We start from the raw sequence: 26,855 nt of genomic DNA on the forward strand, positions 1-26,855 counted from the left end.
TAGTCCGAAAAAAACGGTACTCACTTCACTCCCGTTACCTCGGCGATCTTCTCCAGTCCTCGAGGCACCACTTCTATTTATGGTAAGTGCGTACATGCTGGCGTGCTGATGTCATCACGATGGCCAGTGCCAGCAGAGTCAACAGGAGTTCCCGTGGAGCTGCGCTACAATTTTGTATCGCCGGCAGCTGAGTGCCATAAAAGCATTATAATGACGGCAATCTGGCCATGGGCCCTCTCGGAACCCCAGGTGGTAGCCCTGATTGCACTCATTATAATCTGCCAATGCATGTATCACTCCTTACTACACAGAAACTTTCTGTGCAGATTTACAATCTCTGTGCAGTGACATAAAGGATATCTTTAGGAAACACATAGATTCTTCTTGTTTATGCAAATTGTAGACATACCTCTGATAACTACTATTGTTTTGCCCTGGTTTGGACTGAGGGTCTAATGTAGAATTTCCTTGCAATATTGTCACATTTGAGTTCAGTATGTACACTGGAGTAGTCTCATTATTCTCCTCTGTCCCAGGAAGTTGATCAGTAGTAAAGGGTGTAATGTTTTCAGAATGATCTATTCCTAAAAAGAAAAGAAAAATATTCGGCATGGCATTTCATTTAGATATTGAAAAGAAATTAGAGTTGTATAGAATAAAGCAATGTTCCTATTAATATAAAGGATTCTCCAATTCTAGCAATCCCCATACTGTAGTTAAATAATAATAAATTTATCGCAACGTGCCTCCCCCCTCTACTGTGAACTTCCATAACCAGCTGCAATCTGTGGTGAATCCTGGCAATAAGGGCCAGAATCATCTGAGTGTCTTTGTCAGAATTCTTAAGTACAACAACTTGAAGTACACAAAAATGTTGGGACTTTTGGTCTTTTTACACCAGTCTTGGACAACTCCAATAAAGTGGTTGGAGTTGCACCTTACTCCAGTGGTGCATTCATTAAGACTGGTATGCACAAAGTCATTCAGGATCATTGCAAGACATGCTCTTTTTATGTGCCACAACTTTGATCAAGAGATAGGGACCCTAATGTCATGCCGTAAACGGCGATAAAGGGGCAGGACGGCGTACTGGGACCCGCACCTGACCCTGCCACTATAATGGGGCCCTGGCTTTCCCTTGTCTAAGGGGTACCTATGATGGTTAGGAGGCCTGAGCCGCCAGCGTATCCCTGTCTCCTGAGTTGGCCCTATCAGTGGCCCCCTCTCCCCCCAAAGGAGGTGGACAATTCAACAAACAACAGGGTAAACAGACAAGGTAACTAAAAGTCTCAAACTCACCAAGTGCTCACACAACCACAGAGGAAACACAGAGAAAGGAAGAGAAGGTATAAACCAGGAAGTAAAACAGGTTTTACATGCAACCGAAATAGCAGACACCAATCTCTGTAAATAAAACTCCAACACTACGCTCCTTCAATCTCCAAGCCAGGCAGTAGAACTGATCACTGACACTAGCTGAAGTCAGGACTGGGTCTATATAGAGGATCAGATTACAAGATCCACTTCAGCTGAGACCCAGCTCTCAGCAACAAGGTTAACTCCTGCACTGCTGGCACAAAGCAGCCAGGTCAAAAAACAGGTGGAGAGCTTCTGTTCACTGTGTGAACGAGGCCCAGAGCGCTGCGGTTCTCTGGAACCTCTCTGTCGCGGAAGCCCCGTGACACCTAAACAGCGGATCCCCTCTATCTGTAATTCCCTTATGGGGTATAGAAAAATATATATTCAACAGCAGAAATCAACTTTAAAGCAGTCTAGATGTAAAAAATAACTCATGATCATCTTTTTAAACACCTCAAATGCTCTATCTGGAAACAATAACTATCACTTTATTGTTTACTGTCTAACAACACTGCATTGTGTTTGAGGATACAGGTCCATCTGTTTAAATTTTCTAAAACACATTAGTGCTCATATCTAGATATTCGTCATTGTGTATGGAGATACACCTCCTGTTTCACACATATGTATAAACACATCAATGCTGATGTTCATATGACTTTATAGGTTATTTGTTATTTGTCTGTCATAATTTAGTCTCATTAGTCTGAGGGCCCTTTTCAAATTTTAACCCCTTAACGACCGCCGATACGCCTTTTAACGGTGGCCGCTAAGGGTACTTAAACGACAGCGCCGTTAAGCTGTGGAAAAAGTGAATAGCGCCCCCCAGAGTCGGATTTTCTCTGGGGTCTCGGTTACCGGGGGTAGCCGAGACCCCAGAGAACATGATTCGGGGGGTTTTTACCGACCCCCAAGTTGCGATCGCTGGTAATTAACCGTTTACCGGCGGTCGCAAAGAAAAACAATGCAATTTCCCTTTTAATTTCTCTGTCCTCCGATGTGATCGCACATCAGAGGACAGAGAAATGAGGTCCCCGATGGCCCCCCGATACTCACCTGTCTCCCCCGGTGCTGCTCGTGGCTCCCGATGGGCGCCGCCATATTCCGGCAAAAAAATGGCGGCCGCCGGCCGGCACCCAGAAGATCTTTGGGGTCTCGGCTGCTGGGGGTAGCCGAGACCCCAAAGAACATGATCGGGGTCGGTTTTTACCGACCCCTGTTTTGCGATCGCCGGTAATTAACCGTTTACCGGCGACCGCAAAAAAAAAGCGATGTGTAATTCTCTGTCCTCTGATGTGATCGCACATCAGAGGACAGAAATAGGGGGATTCGGGGACCCTATCATACTTACCGGTGTCCCTGGGTCCTCCTGCATCCCCTCCTGCCCGCCGGCTTCTTCCTATGGAAAGAAAATGGCGGGCGCATGCGCAGTGCGCCCGCTCTCTGCTGCCATCTGCCGGCCGGCAGGAGAGAGGAGTTGGGGCTAACATTAGGGTTGGGGCTAAATTTAGGGTTAGGGTTGGGGCTAAATTTAGGGTTAGTGTTGGGGCTAAATTTAGGGTTAGGGCTGGGGCTAAATTTAGAGTTAGGGTTGGGGCTAAAGTTAGGGTTGGGGCTAAAGTTAGGACTAGGGTTGCGGCTAAAGTTAGGGTTAGAGTTGGGATTAGGGCTTGGATTAGGGTTGGCATTAGGGTTACGTTTGGGATTAGAGTTAGGTTTGGGATTAGGGTTAAGGTTAGGGTTGGGATTAGGGGTGTATTGGGATTAGGGTTAGGTTTGAGGTTAGGGTTGAGATTAGGATTAGGGGTGTGTTGGATTTAGGGTTCTGATTAGGGTTCTGGTTGTTTTGGGGTTAGGGTTGTGATTATCCTTAGGGTTGTGATTAGGATTATGGATCGAGTTGGCATTAGGGTTAGGCCTCTTTCACACTTCAGTCTTTTGGAGTCAGTCTGAAACCGCCATTTTCGTCAAATAGCGGATCCGCCATTTTTTGGGGGGCGGATCCGCTATTTTCCCATAGACATACATTAGCAACGGATTGTGGCGGATGGTCGTCCGTTCCATCAGCCATGCGACGGATCTGTCGAGATTTGGCGGACGTCATCTAGACATTGACGGCCATTGTAATGTTTTTGTCTGCGCCGAAATGGCGGTTCGCGATGGATCTGTCGCGTTCGTCATTCCATAGAATGGCCGCCTATGGGCGACGGATCCGTCGTTACCGCCATTTCGGCGGATCCGTCGCCCCAATCCGCTTTTTCAATTGCGCATGCTCCAAAAAGTAGATACTTTTAACAGACAACCCCCAAGTAACGGATCTGTCAAAAAAACGGATCCGTTAGAACCGTTTTCTCAACAATTGTGACGGATCCGTCGATCCGTCACTATGTCGGAGCTGACTGACGCCAAACAACTGAAGTGTGAAAGAAGCCTTAGTGGTGTGTTGGGGTTAGGGTTGGAGTTAGATTAGGGGGGTTTCCACTGTTTAGGTACATCAGGGGGTTTCCAAACACGACAGCCAATTTTGCGCTCAAAAAGTCAAATGGTGCTCCCTCCCTTCCGAGCTCTGCCGTGCACCCAAACAGTGGTTTACCCCCACATATGGGGCATCAGCGTACTCAGGATAAATTGGACAACAACTTTTGGGGTCCAATTTCTCTTGTTACCCTTGTCAAAATAAAAATTTGGGGGCTTAAAAATCTTTTTTGTGGAAAAAATTTTTATTTTTATTTTCACGACTGCATTATAAACTTCTGTGAAGCACTTGGGCATTCAAAGTTCTCACCACACATCTAGATAAGTTCCTTGGAGGGTCTAGTTTCCAAAATGGGGTCACTTGTGGGGGGTTTTTACTGTTAGGTACATCGGGGGCTCTGCAAACGCAACATAATGCCCGCAGACCATTCTATCAAAGTCTGCATTCCAAAACGGCGCTCCTTCCCTTCCGAGCTCTGCCATGCACCCAAACAGTGGTCCCCCCCCACACATGGGGTATCAGTGTACTCAGGACAAATTGGACAACAACTATTGGGGTCCAACTTCTCTTGTACCCTTGTGAAAATAAAAACTTGTGGGCTAAAAAATATTTTTTGTGGAAAAAAAAATATTTTTTATTTTCACTACTCTGCATTATAAACTTCTGTGAAGCAGTTGGGCATTCAAAGTTCTCACCACACATCTAGATAAGTTCCTTGGTTGGTCTAGTTTCCAAAATGGGGTCACTTGTAGGGGGTTTCTACTGTTTAGGTACATCAGGGGGCTCTGCAAATGCAACATAACGCCCGCAGACCATTCTATCAATGTCTGCATTCCAAAACGGCGCTCCTTCCCTTCCGAGCTCTGCCATGCGCCCAAACAGTGGTTTACCCCAACATATAGGGTATCAGCCTACTCACCATAAATTGCACAATAAATTTTGGGGTCCAATTTCTCCTGTTACCCTTGAGAAAATAAAAAATTGCAGGCTAAAAAATCATTTTTGAGGGAAAAAAAGGATTTTTTATTTTCACGGCTCTACTTTATAAATTTTTGTGAAGCACTTGGGGGTTTAAAGTGCTTACCACACATCTAGATAAGTTCCTTAAGTGGTCTAGTTTCCAAAATGGGGTCACTTGTGGGGGGTTTCTACTGTTTAGTCACATCAGGGGCTCTCCAAACGCGACATGGTGTCCAATCTCAATTCCAGCCAATTCTACATTGAAAAAGTAAAACGGCACTCCTCTTCCAAGCTCTGCGGTGCGCCCAAACAGTGGTTTACCCCCACATATGGGGTATCGACGTACTCAGGAGAAATTGCACAACAACTTTTGTGGTCTAATTTCTCCTGTTACCCTTGTGAAAATAAGAATTTGTGGGCGAAAAGATCATTTTTGTGTAAACAAATGCGATTTTTTATTTTCAAGGCTCTACTTTATAAACTTCTGTGAAGCACTTGGGGGCTCAAAGTGCTCACCACACATCTAGATAAGTTCCTTAAGGGGTCTAGATTCCAAAATGGTGTCACTTGTGGGGGGTTTCTACTGTTTAGTCACATCAGGGGCTCTCCAAACGCGACATGGTGTCCGATCTCAATTCCAGCCAATTCTGCGTTGAAAAAGTCAAATGGCGCTCCTTCTCTTCCAAGCTCTGCGGTGCGCCCAAACAGTGGTTTACCCCCACATATGGGGTATCGACGTATTCAGGAGAAATTGCACAACAACACTTATGGTTAAATTTCTGTTTTTACACTTGTGAAAATAAAAAAAAATGGTTCTGAAGTAAAAAAAAATTTTTAAAAAGTTAAATGTTCATTTTTGCCTTCCACATTGTTTTAGTTCCTGTGAAGCACGTAAAGGGTTAATAAACTTCTTGAATGTGGTTTTAAGCACCTTGAGGGGTCCAATTTTTAGAATGGTGTCACACTTGGTTATTTTCTCTCATATAGACCCCTCAAAATGACTTCAAATGTGATGTGGTCCCTAAAAAAAAATGGTGTTGTAAAAATGAGAAATTGCTGGTCAACTTTTAACCCTTATAACTCCCTAACAAAACAAATTTTGGTTCCAAAATTGTGCTGATGTAAAGTAGACAAGTGGGAAATGTTATTTATTAACTATTTTTTGTGACATATCTCTCTGATTTAAGGGTATAAAAATACAAAGTTTTAAAATTGCAAAATTCTAAATTTTTTTGCGATATTTCCATTTTTTTCATAAATAATCGCAAGTAATATCGAAGAAATGTCATCACTAACATGAAGTACAATATGTCACGAAAAAACAGTCTCAGAATCAGCAGGATCCGTTGAAGCGTTCCAGAGTTATAACCTCATAAAGTGACTGTGGTCAGAATTGTAAAAATTGGCCTGGTCATTAAGTACCAAATTGGCTCTGTCACTAAGGGGTTAAAAGTTATATGTTAATTACTTCTACCTTATTTATCTAAAAGACATCTCATTGGTAGCCCTTTACATACTACATACAAGACATCTGTAGGGTGAACAACTGCTCCACTCACTTAGACTCTTGATGCATATGAATCATCTACTCACTGTCCAAATGAGAACATACTGTGTACCATCTTGAAGTTGGATCAATTGTCTACATGCACTACCAGGGTACAAGACACGCATACATAATTCGCAGAATACCCAGATTTACTTTACTAGAATGGTTTATCTTTAGGGTATGTGCACACAACATCTTTTCCAGGCTGTGAAACCAGTCATGTTTTCGAAGAGGAATTCTAAGTGGGAACATTTCTCTTTGTAGAGAGTGCCAAGCCAATGTAAGCAGACTTATAAACCATGCAAAGCAATATTGACTTTTTAACGGGATTAATACCCTCAATAGTGTTCTTGTCATTGTCCTCTCTAAAGAAGCTATTTGCATGGTGTATATGTAAACTGATGCCAGTTTAACATTCTCCACAAGAAGAAACGTTCCACCTTAGGCCATGCTCACACTTTGCGGGTGACCTCTGCGGGTTCTCCCGCAGCGGATTTGATAAATCTGCAGGGCAAAACCGCTGTGGTTATCCCTGCAGATTTATCGCGGTTTGTTCCGCGGTTTCCGCTGCGGGTTTCCGCCTATACTATTGATGCTGCATATGCAGCAATATGCAGCATCAATAGTAATGTTAAAATAAAAAAAAAATGTTTATATACTCACCCTCTGACGTCCTGATCTCCTCAGCGCTGCACCCGGCGCTCCGGTTCCAAAGATGATGTGCGAGAAGGACCCTTCGTGACGTCACGGTCATGTGACCGCGACGTCACGGTCATGTGACCGCGACGTCACCGCAGGTCCTGTTCGCACAGCAACTCTGACCGGCCGGCCGCGTGCAGCGCTGAGAGGTGAGTATAACATGATTTTTTATTTTAATTCTTTTTTTTTACACACAAATATGGTTCCCAGGGCCTGGAGGAGAGTCTCCTCTCCTCCACCCCGGGTACCACCCGCACATTATCGGCTTACTTCCCGCAACGTGGGCACAGCCCCATGCGGGAAGTAAGCGGTTCAATGCATTTCTATGGGTGCAGAATCGCAGCGATTCTGCACAAAGAAGTGACATGCTGCGGGTTGTAAACCGCTGCGTTTCTGCGCGTTTTTTCCCGCAGCATGTGCACAGCGGTTTGCGGTTTCCATAGGGTTTACATGTAAATGTAAACGCAATGGAAACTGCTGCGGACCCGCAGCATCAAAATCGCGGCGGTTCCGCGGTAAAAACCGCAAAGTGTGAACATGGCCTTACACTCCAAGTCAGAGGACTCTCACCTAGCCAAATGCTCTCACCTAATCAAATCAGACCTCCTGCTTTGTACTGATGAGGAACAAACACCCTCAGAAAAGTTATCCACTTTTCGGACAACCGCTTTTAATCTTCATGTTTCCTCTTTTCAAAATAATAACATTTGTACTCAACTCCAGTTGGAACTGGCGCTCCCGGAGATTACATATCACTGTTATGTTATGCAATCCCTGCGACTAACCAGCGCTGGCTTCAGTCTCCCTGCCTTTGGAAGTCAGAGCTGTGGCTCTCTCATTTTCTCTGAATGTATGTGATATGTTTGAAGGCGGCAAGAGTGAAGCCTTTTAGGATTGATACCTCAATAAGTAGCACTAAAATTCTTGCACTCTTCCTTTTTGAAGAGGATATTTTCATATTTTAGAGGAAGGTGCTTTAGGACATGGTGGCATTTCTTTCCTCAAGTATTGATTCTGCAACATTTTGTTTGTCTCTTGAGTTGTTTTCCATTTTTGACCGCTAGTGGTTTATTTGATCATCTTTTTGCGTTTTTGGGATGGTTTTCTACTTGAATTTTCAGGGACACCAACTAACTCACCTCCATGGCCCCCTTCCCACTCTTTTTCCTACTCCTTCTCCAACTGGTACCTGGTGTCTGCACATGGTGCACAGATTCCTGAGCACTGTACCTAATGCACATACTCTCCAATGGCAGGGAGACACTTCCTATTTAAGTCATCTCCACTTGAATGGAGGTGCCTGAGCAACGTATACAGTTAGTCTTCTGCACGCTTTCTAGCTGTTAAGTCAGTTTGTTTGTGAAACATAATCCCTTAAAAAGTATATATTAATTACTTATAAAAATCACCAGCCAGTGTGGAAGACTGACAGTATGAAAAGATGATCCTGCTTAATAATGTAGCAAAACAATAATTATATAGAACACACAGACCAATACAATTTGCAAAATTACCTAAAGGGTCTAGACTAGACTCTAGACTAGAGTCTCTAGTGATGAGTCAGGTGCTCACCTAGTTATGCGCCTCCAGGCTCTCCTTGGACCATGGCACAGTGGTTCCACCATGACAGTATCAACCTGTGTAAAAAGGACCTGCACTGCCGAGAATAATAGCAGCCAATAAGCACTGAAAGATCTATTAGGGTATGTGCACACATTACGGATTTTGCTGAGGATCCGCAGTGGATTGGCCGCTGCAGATTCGCAGCGGTTTTCCATGAGTTTACAGTACCATGTAAACTTATGGAAAACAAAATCCGCAGTGCACATGCTGTGGAAAAAAACATGCGGAAGTGCTGCGTTGTTTATTCCGCAGTATGTCAATTCTTTGTGCAGATTCCGCAGCGGTTTACGCCTGCTCCATAATAGGCATCCACAGGTGGAATCCGCACAAAAACCATGAAAAAAACGCGGTAAATCCGCAGTGCGGATTTACCAAAATCAGTGCGGAAAAATCCGCACACCTTTTCACAACGTGTGCACATACCCTAACAGATCATTCAGTGCACATCTGCCTGTACGATCTGCCTGGGTAAACAGTCAAGTAAATGAATGATAATCAGTAAAAAGTAGCTTATCAGTATTAGTATGCCTGATCTTTACTAAAACAATTCATTGTGAAATCTGACAACCAGTCAGGAAAGCATTAACCCCTTTACCCCCGAGGGTGGTTTGAATGTTAATGGCCAGGCCAATTTTTACAATTGCGACCACTGTCAATTTATGAGGTAATAACTCAGGAACACTTCAATGGATCCCAGTGATTCTAAGATAGTTTTTTTTTTGTGACATATTGTATTTCATGGTAGTGGTAAAATTTATTTGTGAAAAAAATGGAAATTTGGTGAAATGTTGAAAATTTCACAATTTTCCAACTTTGAATTTTCATGCCCTTAAATCACAGAGATATGTCACACAGAATAAGTAACATTTCCCACATGTCTACGTATTAAAGTGTTATTCCACTTTTTGCTCGGCCGTATGATGGTAAAGCATTGTTTTTTGCCTCGTTTTTTATTTTTATGGTGTTCACTGAAGGAGTTAACTAGTGGGACAGTTTTATAGGTCGAGTCGGCGATACTAAATATATGTACTTTTATTGTCTTTTTTATTTACCGTATATACTCGAGTATAAGCCGACCCGAGTATAAGCCGACCCCCCTAATTTTGCCACAAAAAACTGGGAAAACTTATTGACTCGAGTATAAGCCTAGGGTGGAAAATGCAGCAGCTACCGGTGAATTTCAAAATTAAAAATAGATGCTCCATACCGTTCATTATGGCCCCATAGATGCTCGACATAAAGCTGTGCCACATATAATGCTCTGCACCGTTCATTATGGCCCCATAGATGCTCGACATAAAGCTGTGCCACATATAATGCTCTGCACCGTTCATTATGGCCCCATAGATGCTCGACATAAAGCTGTGCCACATATAATGCTCTGCACCGTTCATTATGGCCCCAGAGATGCTCCACATAAAGCTGTGCCATATATAATGCTCTGCACAGTTCATAATGGCCCCATAGATGCTCCTTAGATAGCTGTGCCATATACAATGCTCTGCACCTTTGATTATGGCCCCATAGATAGCTGTGCCATATACAATGCTCTGCACCTTTGATTATGGCCCCATAGATAGCTGTGCTATATATTACCTCTGCACCTTTGATTATGGCCCCATAGATAGCTGTGCCTACATAATGCTCTGCACCTTTGACCTTTGATTATGGCCCCATAGAGGCTCCACATAAAGCTGTGCCTTATATATAGTGCTCTGCACCGTTGCCCCATAGATGCTCCACATAAAGCTGTGCCTTATATATAGTGCTCTGCACCGTTGCCCCATAGATGCTCCACATAAAGCTGTGCCTTATATATAGTGCTCTGCACCGTTGCCACATAGATACTCCACATAAATCTGTGCCATTGCTGCTGCTGCTGCAATATAAAAAACAAAACACATACTCACCTCTCTTGCTTGCAGCTCCCCAGCGTCCCGTCCCGGCATCTCTCTGCACTGACTGATCAGGCAGAGGGCGGCGCGCGCACTATATGCGTCATCGCGCCCTCTGACCTGAACAGTCAGAACAAGAGGACGCGAAGACTGAGCGGCGCCCGGCGGGTGGAACGAGGGAAGGTAAATATGTAATACTTACCTGCTCCCGGCGTCCCGCTCCTTCCCCCGGACAGCTGGCCTTCGGTGCCGCAGCCTCTTCCTCTGTCAGCGGTCACCGGCACCGCTGATTAGAGAAATGAATTATGCGGCTCCGCCCCTATGGGAGGTGGAGCAGCCTATTCATTTCTCTAATGAGCGGTCCCATGTGACCGCTGAACAGGGGAAGAGCTGCGGCACCGAAGACCGTGGGACGGGCAGGGGGAGCGCCAGGAGCCCCAGAAACAGGTAAGTATGCCTCAGCGCCCTCTCCCCCTCACCCGCCGACCGTGACTCGAGTATAACCCGAGGGGGCACTTTCAGCCCAAAAATTTGGGCTGAAAATCTCGGCTTATACTCGAGTATATACGGTACATAAAAACATGTATTTTTTTGGAAAAATATTTTTTTTTCTTTATTTAGGAAATTTTTTAAAATATTTTTACACATGTTAATTTTTTTTAAACTTTTTTACATTGTCTCAGGATGAGACATCGCTGTATAAAGTCAGGTCTCTGATCTGATACTTTGCACTGCACTGTGTCAGATCAGCGATCTGACAGGCAGTGAGGGAGGCTTCTCAGGCACTGACAAGCCACCTCCCTGCAGGACCCAGAAGGACCCCACGGCCATCTTGGAACCGGGGGCCTGCAGGAAGGAGACCCTCGGAACAACACGATCACATCGCGTTGAGTCTCAGGGAGGCACGCAGTGAGCCCCCTCCCTGTGCGATGCTTTACTATGCCACCAGAATGCTGCGATCTTGTGTTAGGGCTAGCGGAACGCACCGAGTAAATATAGATGTTTATTATTATTGATGCATTCGCAGCCCGGGGTCCACCGTGCAGGGGAACCTGCTGCTAGTAAATGGTGGCACTATTTGGCGGTATAGACTAGCTCTGTTACTTCACAGAGTAGCCGTGAAAGGAAAGCACTGTGCCCTGTTAGACTTCACAGGAGCACAGGCTAACTGCCCAACAGAGAGCAGTCAGTGGTCATGCATGCACACAATCTCCTCACCGGAGGTGCCGGTATTCTAAGGGCTTATTTCAGCCAGGTCCCTGAATACACTCAAACACAGAATCTCCTCACCGGAGGTGCCGGTATTCTAGGGGCTTATTTCAGCTGGGTCCCTGAATACAATCTCACATGACCACACTGGCGCAAAGCACATAACTCAGAAAGATACTAGCGCATGGCCGTGCGGACATGCGCACCTTTTATAGCTGCAGCAACTACAGGACCTTCCAAAAAAGGACCAATGGGAAGCTGCCACAGAACTTGAGCAACTTCAGGACCTTCCTAGAGTACCAATGGGAATAGCTGCAGTATCTGAGCATGTGACCCTTGATCTCCAATGAGAGATCTTACCCTGGGCATGCTCAGAAGGGGAAAAGTAGGACTTAGTCCCAAAGATGTCTGCTCGCTGCTGACCAGTACTGACTATAATGGCAGAAGCTGGAAAGGCAGCAGTAACCCTTTGCACAGTGTCAGACTGAGCATGACGCTGGGACCAACGCCTCCGCTGAGCAGGCTCCACTGCGGCAGGAGAAGAATGGGAGGCCGCAGCGAAGATGGCTCGAGATTCCCCCTGTGCAGAGGCAGGAACTCGACCCCTAATATCTTGTTTGATCACAGTGTTCCGGGGGTTAAAGTGCCAGGAGCGGTTCATGACCGCTACTGGCACATAGTGCTGGGTGTCAGCTGTGATAATCAGCTGACACCCGGCCGCGATTGTCTGTGCTCCGTCCGTGAGCGCGGCTGATTGCTTATGACTTACTATCCCGACGATGGTCATACGGACCCAGGTCACCTCGACTGGATAGAATGTCGGATGTCAGAAAGGGGTTAAAGACAGATGCCAGCTATGATATATGGCTGGCATAAGCAGAGTGTCAAGAGAACTAAGCTCCTGTGCCCCCTCAATACATGATGACCACTTTCCAGGACGGTAATTGACATCCTAAAGGTTAACTTTAATCTGAATACTGTTGGTCATGGCAAATAATGTAAAATAATAGAATCCTTCTGGATTATTATTTCAACTATTTTGAAACAATTTTTACATTGCAATGAGTAGCACAGAATTCTGCAAATCTGCACCAGTCCTTTACATCTTATTGATGGACTTGCTGTACAATGGGGGATAGTGAGTGATTTTGAGAGTTTTTTTGTATCAATTTCTTTTACTTTATCAGGATTCTTCTTTTGTCTTCATAAATTTAATTTTTGCCATTGAAAATTACTTAAAACTTCAATACTACTGTACTATACAAAATGCATGATAATCTCATGTCTTACTGAGGAGAAATCCTGTTCTAAGCTATTGTGGGGGGTGTTCTTTGTTCACAAGTATGTTTCTGCCTGCTTATGATTGGTCAATATCATGCAGGGTAAAAAAGTACATGCCCACAGAGAAAGATCTCTGGCAAATAAATAGATTATCATAACTACCTAAGTGATGATCGAATAGTGAAATATTCGGATTCGGGAAAATCAAATAATTTCTAATATCCTTGTATTCGTCCCAAATAACGAATCCAATGCAATTCAATGGGAAAGCCGAATATTTTTTTGTTGGACCGAACAAACAGGTCTGAGGGTCTGAGAAAAAAAACTGAAATGGATGGGACAGTGCTAAAACTAAATGAGAACAGCATGGAGAAGATGTCTGCATGCTTTTCTGACTCATATATGATATCTGGGAATGTTGTTGTCAGACTATTGCGCCAGTTTTACAGATTTATAAGACCTATCAAACCAAACCAATTTTTTTTTAAGGGAAAAATGCAAAAACATTATTTCCTTCATAATTACTTATTTATAACGCAAAATAAAAATTTAAAATAATAGTAGTAAAAAAATTATACCTCCTCTTTAGCAAATGTTCACATGTAGTGTTTTGGCTTTTGCTTTTCCTTTTACATTTGTAAGGGCTCTCACTCCTACATTTGGGAGGTCCCTCCCTTATTCAAAACTGTTTGCTAGACAGTGGAATACATATTCCCCAGCACTTTACAATGCCAACTAAAACATGCCCATTATAACTTTGGGCTTTGCCCGCCATCACCGCCATGTCATTATGCGGTCCTCGCTTCACATTTACAGAATGCCAGCAGGTGCCATGAAACCTGAGTTTCGGATGTTCAGTTGAGGATGAGGAGAAGAGACAGGAACTGGCATTCGAGGAGACTGAAACCCTGATGGAAATTGGGCCCATTATTCTTGGTGTAAGTAAAGGCCCCGTCTCACATAGCGATTTACCAACGATCACAACCAGCGATACGACCTGGCCGTGATCGTTGGTAAGTCATTGTGTGGTTGCTGGGGAGCTGTCACACAGACAGCTCTCTCCAGCGACCAACGATCAGGGGAACGACTTTGGCATCGTTGAAACTGTCTTCAACGATGCCGAAGTCCCCCTGCAGCACCCGGGTAACCAGGGTAAACATCGGGTTACTAAGCGCAGTGCCGCGCCTAGTAACCCGATGTTTACCCTGGTTACCAAAAAAAACAAACAGTACATACTCGCCTTTCGGTGTCCCTTGCCGTCTGCTTCCTGCTCTGACTGAGCCGCCGTACAGTGAGAGCAGAGCGCAGCGGTGACGTCACTGCTGTGATCTGCTCTCACTTTCCGGCCGGCAGTCAGTCAGAGCAGGAAGCAGACGGCAAGGGACCTGACGGACATCAGATGGTGAGTATGTACTGTTTGTTTTTTTTTACGTTTACGCTGGTAACCAGGGTAAACATCGGGTTACTAAGCGCGGCCCTGCGCTTAGTAACCCGATGTTTACCCTGGTTACCAGTGAAGACATCGCTGGATCGGTGTCACACACACCGATTCAGCGATGTCAGCGGGACCTCAACGACCAAAAAAAGGTCCAGGTCATTCCAACACGACCAGCGATCTCACAGCAGGGGCCTGATCGCTGGTACGTGTCACACATAGCGAGATCGCTACTGAGGTCGCTGTTGCGTCACAAAACTAGTGACTCAGCAGCGATCTCGCTATGTGAGACGGGGCCTTAAGATGTGTGATGTCCCAGCCTCTGACTCTGTCTCAGATTCCACTAGGTCCAACCAGTGTGCTGTCAGGGAAATGTAGCGTCCCTGTCCACAAGAACTTGTTCACGTGTCTGTGGTTAGGTAAACCTTTCCTGTCACTGCATTGGCCAAAGAACAGCTGATATTGTGTAACACATATTTCTGTAACGCTGGGATGGCACATCGGGAAAAATAATGGCGGCTGGGAATCGAGTACTGTGGGACTACCACTGCCAAGAGGTCATGGAAAGACTCAGTTCCCACAAACCAAAACGGCAACATTTCCATGGTTAGCAATCTGGCAATGTGGGTGTTTAGCATTTGGGCCAGTGAGTGAGTGGGTGGATATTTCTGCTTCCTGTGAAATGTCTGTGGCAAGAACAACTGAACACTGTGCTGGGGACAATGAACTGGACGTGGTTGCTGACTGTTGTGTCTTTGCAACTGCAGGTTGTTGGCAGGAGGCATCAGCGCCTGCTTCCTGGACAGCACATTGGGAAGACAGTAATACAGGGGAAGGGGCAGTGGTTGCACCCTCAGAAACAGATTTTGTACCCAGGCGTTTCGCCCACCTACTGTGGTACTTGGCTTCCATGTGCTTCTGCATGCTGGTAGTGCTCAGGTTGGCAGTGTTCTTGTCCCTTCTCAACTTGGCATAGCTGATGCTGAAAATTAAAATTGTTTTGTCTTAAGGACTTTCAGAAGAAAACTGCCATACAGGGGAGCAATGCACACTTGGCCTGTTATCTAGTCAAGTGGGGGGGTTCTGTGGAACAACTGACCGAGTTCTCCATCTGGTCAAACCACTACCTCTTCTTGCCTGTCTTCGTGCTATAGATCCATCCCTCCCTGCATTGCTGTGCTTGCTACTGTGCAAGGTTGGATCAGTGGCCTCATCATCGACCGCATTGTCTTCCAATTAATCAATCTGATCCCCTTTCTGAGTTGCGATTTTAGGCTGACCTGATGGCAACTGTGCGTCATGATTATCCTCAACTTCTTCAGACATGAATTGACCTTCTCCAACGTGGCTTTCTCCTGCCCATGGGTGCTCAAATGTTTGTGTATTAGTGCACCCCACCTCCTCATGACCCTCTGAGGAACAATTCCTCAGATTGGCCAGCGTTGGGGTCATATGTCTATAAAGTCTCTTGATGGAGGAGAGGAAGGAGTACCAAGTTGAGGATTGTGAGGCCAAGACTCTTGTCTATTGAAACTGGACTATGAGGAAGACTTGATGGTGCTGCATGTCAACACACTGGATCCTTTGTCTGCCATCCAATCCACAACACTCTTGCACATGTCTGGGTTCGACAGTGGTATATCGCGAATACCGAATTTTGACAGGAAGCTAGAATGAAATAAAGTCACCTTCTGATCTGTCACATGGCCTGGGCGGGCACCATCAAATCCACATCCCCGCTCCTAAAACTACTGGTATAGTCATTTTGACTACTTTCATTTTTTATTTCTCTTCTGTGACTACATTTTTTGGAATTCCGGCTTGAGACTCAGTGACTTTTCCTAAAATAGGATGTTAAAAAAGATTTTGTGACAATAAATAATTTTGGTGCAAAAATTGCGCATTTTTTTTCACAATTTACCTTAACTACTAAAAGGTAGTCATTTTGACTACCTACTATATTTTGCTGTCCTTTTGTCACTAAATGTTGCTGTAAAGTTTTGTGCATAGTTTTTTCACTGTATCTTATTTACCCTGATGTACATATTGTAAGGTTTGTACTCACTCAAGTGCGTAGGAGGAAACAGGAGGCACATTCTCTTTAACCCCTTAGTGACAGAGCCAATTTGGTACTTAATGATCGAGACAATTTTTACAATTCTGACCAGTGTCACTTTAAGAGGTTATAACTCTGGAATGCTTTATCGGATCCCGCTGATTGTACTTCAAGTTAGTGGTAACATTTCTTCGATATTACTTGCGATTATTTATGAAAAAAATGGAAATATGGCGAAAATTTTTAAAATTTTGCAATTTTCAAACTTTGTATTTTTATGCCCTTAAATCAGAGAGATATGTCACAAAAAATAGTTCATAAATAACATTTCCCACATGTCTACTTTACATCAGCACAATTTTGGAAACAATTTTTTTTTTTGTTAGGGAGTTATAAGGGTTAAAAGTTGACCAGCAATTTCTCATTTTTACAACACCATGTTTTTTTTAGGGACCACATCACCTTTGAAGTCATTTTGAGGGGTCTATATGATAGAAAATAACCAAGTGTGACACCATTCTAAAAACTGCACCCCTCAAGCTGCTCAAAACCACATTCAAGAAGTTTATTAACCCTTTACGTACTTCACAGGAACTGAAACAATGTGGAAGAAAAAAATGAACATTTAACTTTTTTTTGCAAACATTTTACTTCAGAACCATTTTTTTAAATTTTCACAAGTGTAAAAACAGAAATTTAACCACAAATTTTGTTGTGCAATTTTTCCTGAGTATGCCCATACCCCATATGTGGAGGTAAACCACTGTTTGGGCGCACCGCAGAGCTTGGAAGTGAAGGAGAACCGTTTAACTGTTTCAATGCAGAATTGGCTGGAATTGAGATCGGACGCCATGTCGCGTTTGGAGAGCCCCTAATGTGCCTAAACAGTGGAAACCCCCCACAAGTGACACCATTTTGGAAACTAGACCCCTTAAGGAACTTATCTAGATGTGTGGTGAGCACTTTGAACCCCCAAGTGCTTCACAGAAGTTTATAACGTAGAGCCGTGAAAATAAAAAATCGCATTTGTTTTCACAAAAATGATTTTTTCGCCCACAAATTCTTATTTTCACAAGGGTAACAGGAGAAAATTAGACCACAAAAGTTGTTGTGCAATTTCTCCTGAGTACGTCGATACCCCATATGTGGAGGTAAACCACTGTTTGGGCGCACTGCAGAGCTTGGAAGTGAAGGAGCACCGTTTGACTTTTTCAATGCAGAATTGGCTGGAATTGAGATCGGATGCCATGTCGCGTTTGGAGAGCCCCTGATGTGCCTAAACAGTGGAAACCCCCCACAAGTGATACCATTTTGGAAACTAGACCCCTTAAGGAACTTATCTAGATGTGTGGTGAGCACTTTGAACCCCAAAGTGCTTCACAGAAGTTTATAACGTAGAGCCGTGAAAATAAAAAATCGCATTTTTTCTACAAAAATGATCTTTTTGCCCCCAAATTTTTATTTTCACAAGGGTAACAGGAGAAATTAGACCACAAAAGATGTCGTGCAATTTCTCCTGAGTACGTCGATACCCCATATGTGGGGGTAAACCACTGTTTGGGCGCACCGCAGAGCTTGGAAGAGAAGGAGTGTCGTTTTACTTTTTCAATGTAGAATTGGCTGGAATTGAGATCGGACGCCATGTCACGTTTGGAGAGCCGCTGATGTGCCTAAACAGTGGAGACCCCCCACAAATGACACCATTTTGGAAACTAGACCCCTTAAGGAACTTATCTAGATGTGTGGTGAGCACTTTAAACCCCCAGGTGCTTCACAGAAGTTTATAACGTAGAGCCGTGAAAATAAAAAAATCGCATTTTTTCTCCAAAAATGATTTTTTTGCCTCCAAATTTTTATTTTACCAAGGGTAACAGGAGAAAATGGACCCCAGAAGTTGTTGTACAATTTGTCTTGAGTACGCCGACACCCCATATGTGGGGGTAAACCACTGTTTGGGCGCATGGCTGAGCTCGGAAGCAAAGGAGCGCCATTTGACTTTTCAATGCAAAATTGACTGGAATTGAGATCGGACGCCATGTCGCGTTTGGAGAGCCCCTGATGTGCCTAAACAGTAGAAACCCCCCAAAAGTGACCCCATTTTGGAAACTAGACCCCCCATGGAATTTATCTAGATGTGTAGTGAGAACTTTGAATGCCCAAGTGCATCACAGAAGTTTATAATGCAGAGTCGTAAAAATAAAAAATATTTTTTTTTTTAACAATAAAGATTTTTTAGCCCCCAAGTTTTTATTTTCACAAGGGTAACAAGAGAAATTGGACTCCAAAAGTTGTTCTCCAATTTGTCCTGAGTATGCTGGTACCCCATATGTGGGGGTAAACCACTGTTTGGGCGCACGGCAGAGCTCGGAAGGGAAGGAGCGCCATTTTGGAATGCAGACTTTGATAGAATTGTCTGCGGGCGTTATGTTGCGTTTGCAGACCCCTAATGTACCTAAACAGTAGAAACCCCCAACAAGTGACCCCATTTTGGAAAATAGACCCCCCAAGGAACTTATCTAGATATGTGGTGAGAACTTTGAATGCCCAAGTGCTTCACAGAAGTTTATAATGCAGAGTAGTGAAAATAAAAAATATTTTTTTTCCCACAAAAAAGATTTTTTTAGCCCCCAAATTTTTATTTTCACAAGGGTAACAAGAGAAATTGGACCCCAAAAGTTGTTGTCCAATTTGTCCTGAGTATGCTGGTACCCAATATGTGGGGGTAAACCACTGTTTGGGCGCACGGCAGAGCTCGGAAGGGAAGGAGCACCATTTTGAAATGCAGGCTTTGATAGAACGGTCTGCGGGCGTTATGTTGCGTTTGCAGAGCCACTGATGTACCTAAACAGTAGAAACCCCCCACAAATGACCCCATTTTGAAAACTAGACCCCCCAAGGAACTTATCTAGATATGTGGTGAGAACTTTGAATACCCAAGTGCTTCACAGAAGTTTATAATGCAGAGTAGTGAAAATAGAAAATATTTTTTTTTTCAACAAAAAAGATTTTTTAGCCCCCAAGTTTTTATTTTCACAAGGGTAACAAGGTAACAAGAGAAATTGGATGCCAATATTTGTTCTCCAATTTATCCTGAGTATGCTGGTACCCCATATGTGGGGATAAACCACTGTTTTGGCACACGGCAGAGCTCGGAAGAGAAGGAGCGCCATTTTGGAATTCAGACTTTGATAGAATTGTCTGTGGGTGTTATGTTGTGTTTGCAGAGCCCCTGATGTACCTAAACAGTAGAAACCTCCCACAAGTGACCAAATTTTGGAAACTAGACCCCCTAAGGAACTTATCTAGATATGTGGTGAGAACTTTGAATGCTCAAGTGCTTCACAGAAGTTTATAATGCAGATTAGCGAAAATAAAAAAATATTTTTTTTTCCCACAAAAAAGATTTTTAGCCCCCAAGTTTTTATTTTCACAAGGGTAACAAGAGAAATTGGATGCCAATATTTGTTCTCCAATTTATCCTGAGTATGCTGGTACCCCATATGTGGGGGTAAACCACTGTTTTGGCACACGGCAGAGCTCGGAAGAGAAGGAGCGCCATTTTGGAATTCAGACTTTGATAGAATTGTCTGTGGGTGTTATGTTGTGTTTGCAGAGCCCCTGATGTACCTAAACAGTAGAAACCTCCCACAAGTGACCAAATTTTGTAAACTAGACCCCCTAAGGAACTTATCTAGATATGTGGTGAGAACTTTGAATGCTCAAGTGCTTCACAGAAGTTTATAATGCAGAGTAGCGAAAATAAAAAAATATTTTTTTTTCCCACAAAAAAGATTTTTAGCCCCCAAGTTTTTATTTTCACAAGGGTAACAGGAGAAATTGGACCCCAAAAGTTGTTGTCCAATTTATCCCGAGTACGCTGATGCCCCATATGTGGGGGTAAACCCCTGTTTGGGCGCACGGCAAAGCTCAGAAGGGAGGGAGCACCATTTGACGTTTTTAGCGCAAAATTGGCTGTCGTGTTTGGAGACCCCCTGATGTACCTAAACAGTGGAAACCCCCAAATTATAACTCCAACCCTAACTCCAACACACCCCTAACCCTAATCTCAACCCGATCCATAATCCTAATCACAACCCTAACGATAATCACAACCCTAACCCCAAAACAGCCCTAATCTCAACCCTAACCATAACCCTAATAAAAACCCTAAATCCAACACACCCCTAACCCTAATCCCAACCCTAATCCCAACCCTAACTCTAATCCCAACCCTAATCCCAAACGTAACCCTAATCCCAAACGTAACCTAATCCCAACCCTAATCCAAACCCTAACCCTAATCCCAACTCTAACCCTAACTGTAGCCCCAACCCTAACCCTAACTTTAGCCCCAACCCTAACTATAACTTTAGCCCCGTCGTCACAAAAAAAGTTCAATGTAACCTTTTTTTTGTACGTCGCGTCCGCCATTTCCGTGCATGCGTGGTCGTAACTCTGCCCCCTCCTCCCCAGGACATAGACTGGGCAGCGGATGCGTTGAAAAACTGCATCCGCTGCCCACGTTGTGCACAATTTTCACAACGTGCGTCGGTACGTCGGGCGTTGTAAGCGCCGCACAACGGGTGCAGCGGATGCTGTTTTTTCAACGCATCCGCTGCCCCATTGTGAGGTGCGGGGAGGCGGGGGCGGAGTTCCGGCCGCGCATGCGCGGTCGGTAATGGCGGACATGTTGCACAAAAAAGTTACATGTAGCTTTTTTTGTGCCGACGGTCCGCCAAAGCACGACGCATCTGTCGCACGACGGATGCGACGTGTGGCAATCCGTCACAATGCGTCGCTAATGCAAGCCAATGGAGAAAAAACGCATCCTGCAAGCACTTTTGCAGGATGCGTTTTTTCTCCAACGACGCATTGCGACGGAAGCCAAAAAACGCTAGTGTGAAAGTAGCCTAACCCTAGCCCTAACCCTAACCCTAAATTTAGCTCCAACCCTAGCCCTAACCCTAAATTTAGCCCCAACCCTAGCCCTAACCCTAGCCCTAGCCCTAACCCTAATTTTAGCCCCAACTCGTCTCTCCTGCCGGCCGGCAGATGGCAGCAGATGGCGGGCGCACTGCGCATGCGCCCGCCATGAGGAAAAGGCCGGCAGGAGGAGACAGAAGAGGACCCAGGGACACCGGGTGAGTATGATAGGGTCCCCGAATCCCCCTATTTCTCTGTCCTCTGATGTGCGATCACATCAGAGAACAGAGAATTACAGATTGCTTTTTTTTTTTTTTTTTGCGGTCGCCGGTAAACTGTTAATTACCGGCGATCGCAAAACGGGTCGGTGCAAACCGACCCCGATCATGTTCTTTGGGGTCTCGGCTACCCCCGACAGCCGAGACCCCAAAGATCTTCCAGGTGCCGGGCGGCGGGCGCACTGCGCATGCGCCCGCCATTTTTTCCCGGAAAAAAGATGGCGGCGCCCATGGGGAGCCACGAGGAGCAGCGGGGGAGATAGGTGAGTATTGGGAGGCCATCGGGGACCCTATTTCTCTGTCCTCCGATGTGCGATCACATCGGAGGACAGAGAAATTAAATGGCAAATCGCAGTTTGTTTTTGTTGCGACCGCCGGTAAACGGTTAATTACCGGCGATCGCAACTCGGGGGTCGGTAAAAAACCCCCGAATCATGTTCTCTGGGGTCTCGGCTACCCTCGGCAACCGAGACCCCAGAGAAAATCCGACTTTGGGGGGCGCTATTCACTTTTTCCTTAAACTTTTTCCTTAAACTGTGGTTTAAGTACCCTTAGCGGCCGCCGTTAAAAGGCGTATCGGCGGTCGTTAAGGGGTTGATGTCCATGTGGGTTTATTTGCTCCATTAAACCAGCAAGGCAGCAACAAAAAGGAAAACAGTCCGTACATCAGGCCGACATAGCATAAAAGTCCATAGAAGGGCTCTGCTCTTCTCAGGCCTGACGGCACACAGGCTGTGCAATGTCCAGCACTCAGTCCTCTATCCGAAGCCACAGACACAGAAGGGCTTCTTCCTCTCAATACACAGACTCCTGTCTGTAGTGTCCCGCCTGGACACATGGAAATCTGTCCACACTGATAGTCTCCCAAACACTTACTCCATGTGCTACACACACCTCCCTTACAAAGGTGTAACCACACCCAGATACCTGTCACATGATTAGACATGTGGTCGTGACATCACCACAGGTCCTGAAACACATATAGATAGGCATGGTTATACCCCTTACCCAGGGGTGAGGTATATGGGTAGCCAGACCCTCCCATCTCTCATAGCTACCCGTAACCCGGACCCAAATATACTAAGCAACTCCTTATTGCTTTATGTGCAAAAACACTCCGGGTTACATCGCAGGGAGCATCCATCCCTGTGATACATACCTCCTGTCGACTATACAACCTTTAGCCACGCTACAATATAGATGTAGTTCAATTCAGATGGCAACTTTTCACATTTTCCTTGTGTTAGGGTACTTTCACACTAGCGTCGGTACGGACCCGTCGCAGTGTGTGGGGTCGATGTACCGACGCATCCTGTGAAATAAAATCACAATAGGGGCAGGGGTTGCAGTTTTTCAACGCATCCGCTGCCCCATTGTGAGTTGCGGGGAGGAGGGGGTGGAGTTTCGGCCGCGCATGCATGGTCAAAAATGGCGGACACGACGCACAAAAAAAGTTACATGGAATGTTTTTTGGTGCTGACGGTCCGCCAAAACATGACGCATCTGCAGCACCCCAGAGACCTGGTCGTTGCAGTAATGTCGCTCTGCCACTAAGGGGAGTGATGTTACGTCTGATTGCACTAAAGGAGTTCACTTGACCAGGTATCACTGTCACACATTACACTTCACACTTCAGCCACCAGGGGGAGCAAAGGGTTCTATGTATTAGGCCACTCCTCACACTCTGGTAAAACTGGGGGTTGGATAGGAAGTTAGAGAGAAGCTGACTGGGTTTTGCCCAGGCAACATCCTGTGAGAGAGGGAGTTACTGGGAAGATTCAGGGGGGTCCCTGTCAGGGGTGGGATCCTGACAGTGGCCTAGCGAAAAGGACAGATCGTTACGGAGCCGCGCCTGCATCTTAAGAAAGGACACGAAGCGAGGTTTATTGTGGAGAAGTGAGAAACGAGATCACAGCACAAAGGAGAATAGAACCAGTAGGAGTCGTGCCCCTAACACCGTGGCAACATCCTACTGAGGCGTATAGCCGGTGGCCGAAGCGCCGAGGAAGTATTAGGCTCCACGCATTACTTCAAACCAACGGCAGGACAGTTAACTTTAGGTTGGCTGTCTCACCTAAATCACCTAAGCAGACAACGGAGGCAAATTGTGGGAGAGGGACGTCTCTAGGGTCCCTATAAAATAGCTCCAGGCCTACCCCCGTCATACGGGTGCGTCCTATCCGAACTGAGGGACGGAGAGAGAAAGAACATCAGAAACAGACACGACAGTTGTGAGGACTATCCCGTGGTGCTCAGCAGGGAAGTACTACAACACCCAGTAGTACCTAGTAGGTAGGCACTGATTTACACCTGCAAAGGGAACTCTGGATGTGCCTTCGGACCGGCCGGTCTCAGCTAGCCCTGTTAGCAGTGCTCTGGATTGCGGATCCCGAAGCCTTCAGTAAAGAGGTAAAAAGACTGCAACCCTGTGTCCTCGTTATTCATCGCGCCTTGCACAACGGCACCATCATCTTTAATTGGACGCCCCTAAGCAGGGTCACGGACCGGGTCTAGCCACCGTGACAACCCCAGGACCGAGACAGAGAGGCCCGGTACCGAGTACCCCGCGGTCCTGCGTCTGGGGCGCTCCACATCCGTTGCACGACGGATGTGACGTGTGGCAATCCGTCACAATGCGCCGCTAATGAAAGCCTATGGAGAAAAAACGCTTCCTGCGGGCAACTTTGCAGGATGCGTTTTTTCTCCAAAACGACGCATTGCGATGTGCGTCGAACGACACTAGTGTGATAGTAGCCTTATCCAACGTCACCTACCATAGCACTGACCTCAGAGAGAAGAGGTGTAGTATAAAGCATGGGTTACATAATCCAATTTGGTTATAATCCAATCCCTGTCTCATGCATACTGTGTAATCCTGAACTGAAAAGAGTTTGTTTGAAATACTTTAGGCTCTTATGCTAAAGAAGGGTGTTGTTTTTCTCTGGTCCTAGCAGTAGACAGTAGTCTGGATAGTAAGTTTACTTTCAGTTCAGCTGAAGAGACAAAGCTAACACATGCAGACATAAGGGTATGTGCACACGTTGCGGATTTCTTGCAGAAAATTCCTGAAGAAAACCGGAAATTTTCTGCAAGAAATCCGCATTTTTTTTTTTGCGTTTTTTTTCCGTTTTTTTCGCGTTTTTTTAGCATTCTGCAAGCGTAATTAGCTTGCAGAATGCTAAAGTTTTCCCTGCGATCTGTAGCATCGCTTGGAAAACTGACTGACAGGTTGGTCACACTTGTCAAACATAGCGTTTGACAAGTGTGACCAACTTTTTACTATAGATGCTGCCTATGCAGCATCTATAGTAAAAGATAGAATGTTTAAAAATAATAAAAAAAATAAAAAAATGCTTATACTCACCCAGACATCTCACCGGCGTCCGTTCCGTATAGCTGGTCTGTGCGCACAGGACCTCCCGTGACGTCACGGTCACGTGAGCGGTCACATGACCGCTCACGACCAATCACAGGACAGTGACGTCATTCGGCGAGGTCCTTCAGCGCACACCAGGTACAGAAACCGAACGGCAGCGTGCGAGGAGGCGGCAAGACATCGAGGGTGAGTATAGGACTGTTTATTATTTTATTTCTTATTTTTTGACCACTTATATGGTGCCCAGTGCGTGGAGGAGAGTCTCCTCTCCTCCACGCTGGGTACCAACCGCATATAATCTGCTTACTTCCCGCATGGTGTGCACAGCCCCGTGCGGGAAGTAAGCAGATCAATGGACCCCTAGGTGTGCGGAATCCCTGCAATTCCGCATTTTTAATGAACATGTTGCTTTTTTTTCCGCTATGTGATTTTTTCGCGGAAAAAATCGCAACATTTGCACCAAAAATGCGGAATACACTGTAAATAATAGGAGGCTTATGTAAGCGTTTTTTTTCGCGTTTTTATCACGTTTTTATAGCGAAAAAACGCGAAAAAAACGCTAACAATCCTGAACGTGTGCACATGGCCTAAGAGCTCAAAAAACTCACACAAGTATATAGCAGATACAACATTTTATTGTCATATTATTCAATTATTTTGTACTGTATAGTGTGAAGCAGCAATTTTTTTTGGGGGGAAACTATATTTGCATACAGCTTGATGTTATTAGTTATAGTTTACAGCTGTTTTACTTAGTTTACTTTTGTTATTTCCTGTATAAAAATATGAAAAATCAGAAAAAAAACATTCCAAAGCATTACAGTTGGATCTCACAATAATAATACATTAAAAATATTAATAAATAACCACAAATGAAACTCAAAAAATAAACGAAAACAAGTCAGTAGTCAAAATGACTACATTCAGTAGTTCTAGTCGGGGTCAAGAGTTCAGTATTGCTAGTGTTAACATCACCCTTTTCCACATTGAATGCGTTATGAAAAAAAAATTCTTACTTTATTTTTCACAAGTACCCTAACAAAGGTGTTATGAACAAATTTCATGTATCTAGCAATGTGTGAGTACATTTTTTTAACTATTAGCTTTATGACACACGCCAACAGCAGACTCAGGAAAACTAATGGTAAAAAGCGATGTTTGCGTATATCAGCATGCTAGATAAATATACGCTATTTATTTAACCAGTAGCACAATAATTTTGTAAAAATATCACCTTTATGACACACGCCAACAGCAGAGTCAGGAAAATTAAAATTATTGGCAAATTGTGATATTTGCATATCTCAGCAGGCTTTGCACTAGTCGCTCAACTGCTAGATGCCATGGTTTGAACAGGGTTAATGCCTTGCCCTCTCAGGGTTAATTATATTGGCCTCCTTTTGGATCTGGGAGTGATATTTATACGCACGCTGGACTTGGATTCTCTGTCAGTTATACTTTCGTTCTGTCTGTGTGCCTGACCCCCTGGTGTGCGTGTGCTTACTTTCTTGTTTGTTTGCTCTTCGTGCTCGATCTGGTCTGTTTGATTCATTTGGCTTTCTGACCTCTAGCTTCCACCTGACTATCCTTCTGTCTCACCCTCCTGTACCTCGCTTATCTCCTGGTTATTGACCTCGGCACGTTTGACTACTCTCCAGCAATGTTCGCCTCCTTTGCACCCGGCGCCGGGCTGCTCCCCTGGCCACTCCCCCTCTGTGACATGGTTCAGGTCCTGC

General features: G+C 44.9%; 1 protein-coding gene across 5 annotated transcripts in view; it reads right to left on the reverse strand.

Moving 5' to 3' along the window:
* LOC143815672 (uncharacterized) overlaps positions 1–26,855 on the reverse strand; it is a 219,540-nt gene that overhangs the window by 57,544 nt on the left and 135,141 nt on the right. For all 5 annotated transcript variants that reach the window (XR_013223776.1, XM_077295171.1, XM_077295172.1 and 2 more), the window contains one exon: positions 410–584. Coding sequence is in view for 4 of the 5 variants with exons in the window: in XM_077295171.1 (XP_077151286.1) it covers positions 410–584 (175 nt within the window). In the remaining variant the exon portion in view is untranslated. The remainder of the gene's footprint in view (positions 1–409; positions 585–26,855) is intronic.

This window comes from Ranitomeya variabilis, chromosome 3, assembly GCF_051348905.1.
Source record: "Ranitomeya variabilis isolate aRanVar5 chromosome 3, aRanVar5.hap1, whole genome shotgun sequence".
Classification (NCBI taxonomy): domain Eukaryota; kingdom Metazoa; phylum Chordata; class Amphibia; order Anura; family Dendrobatidae; genus Ranitomeya; species Ranitomeya variabilis.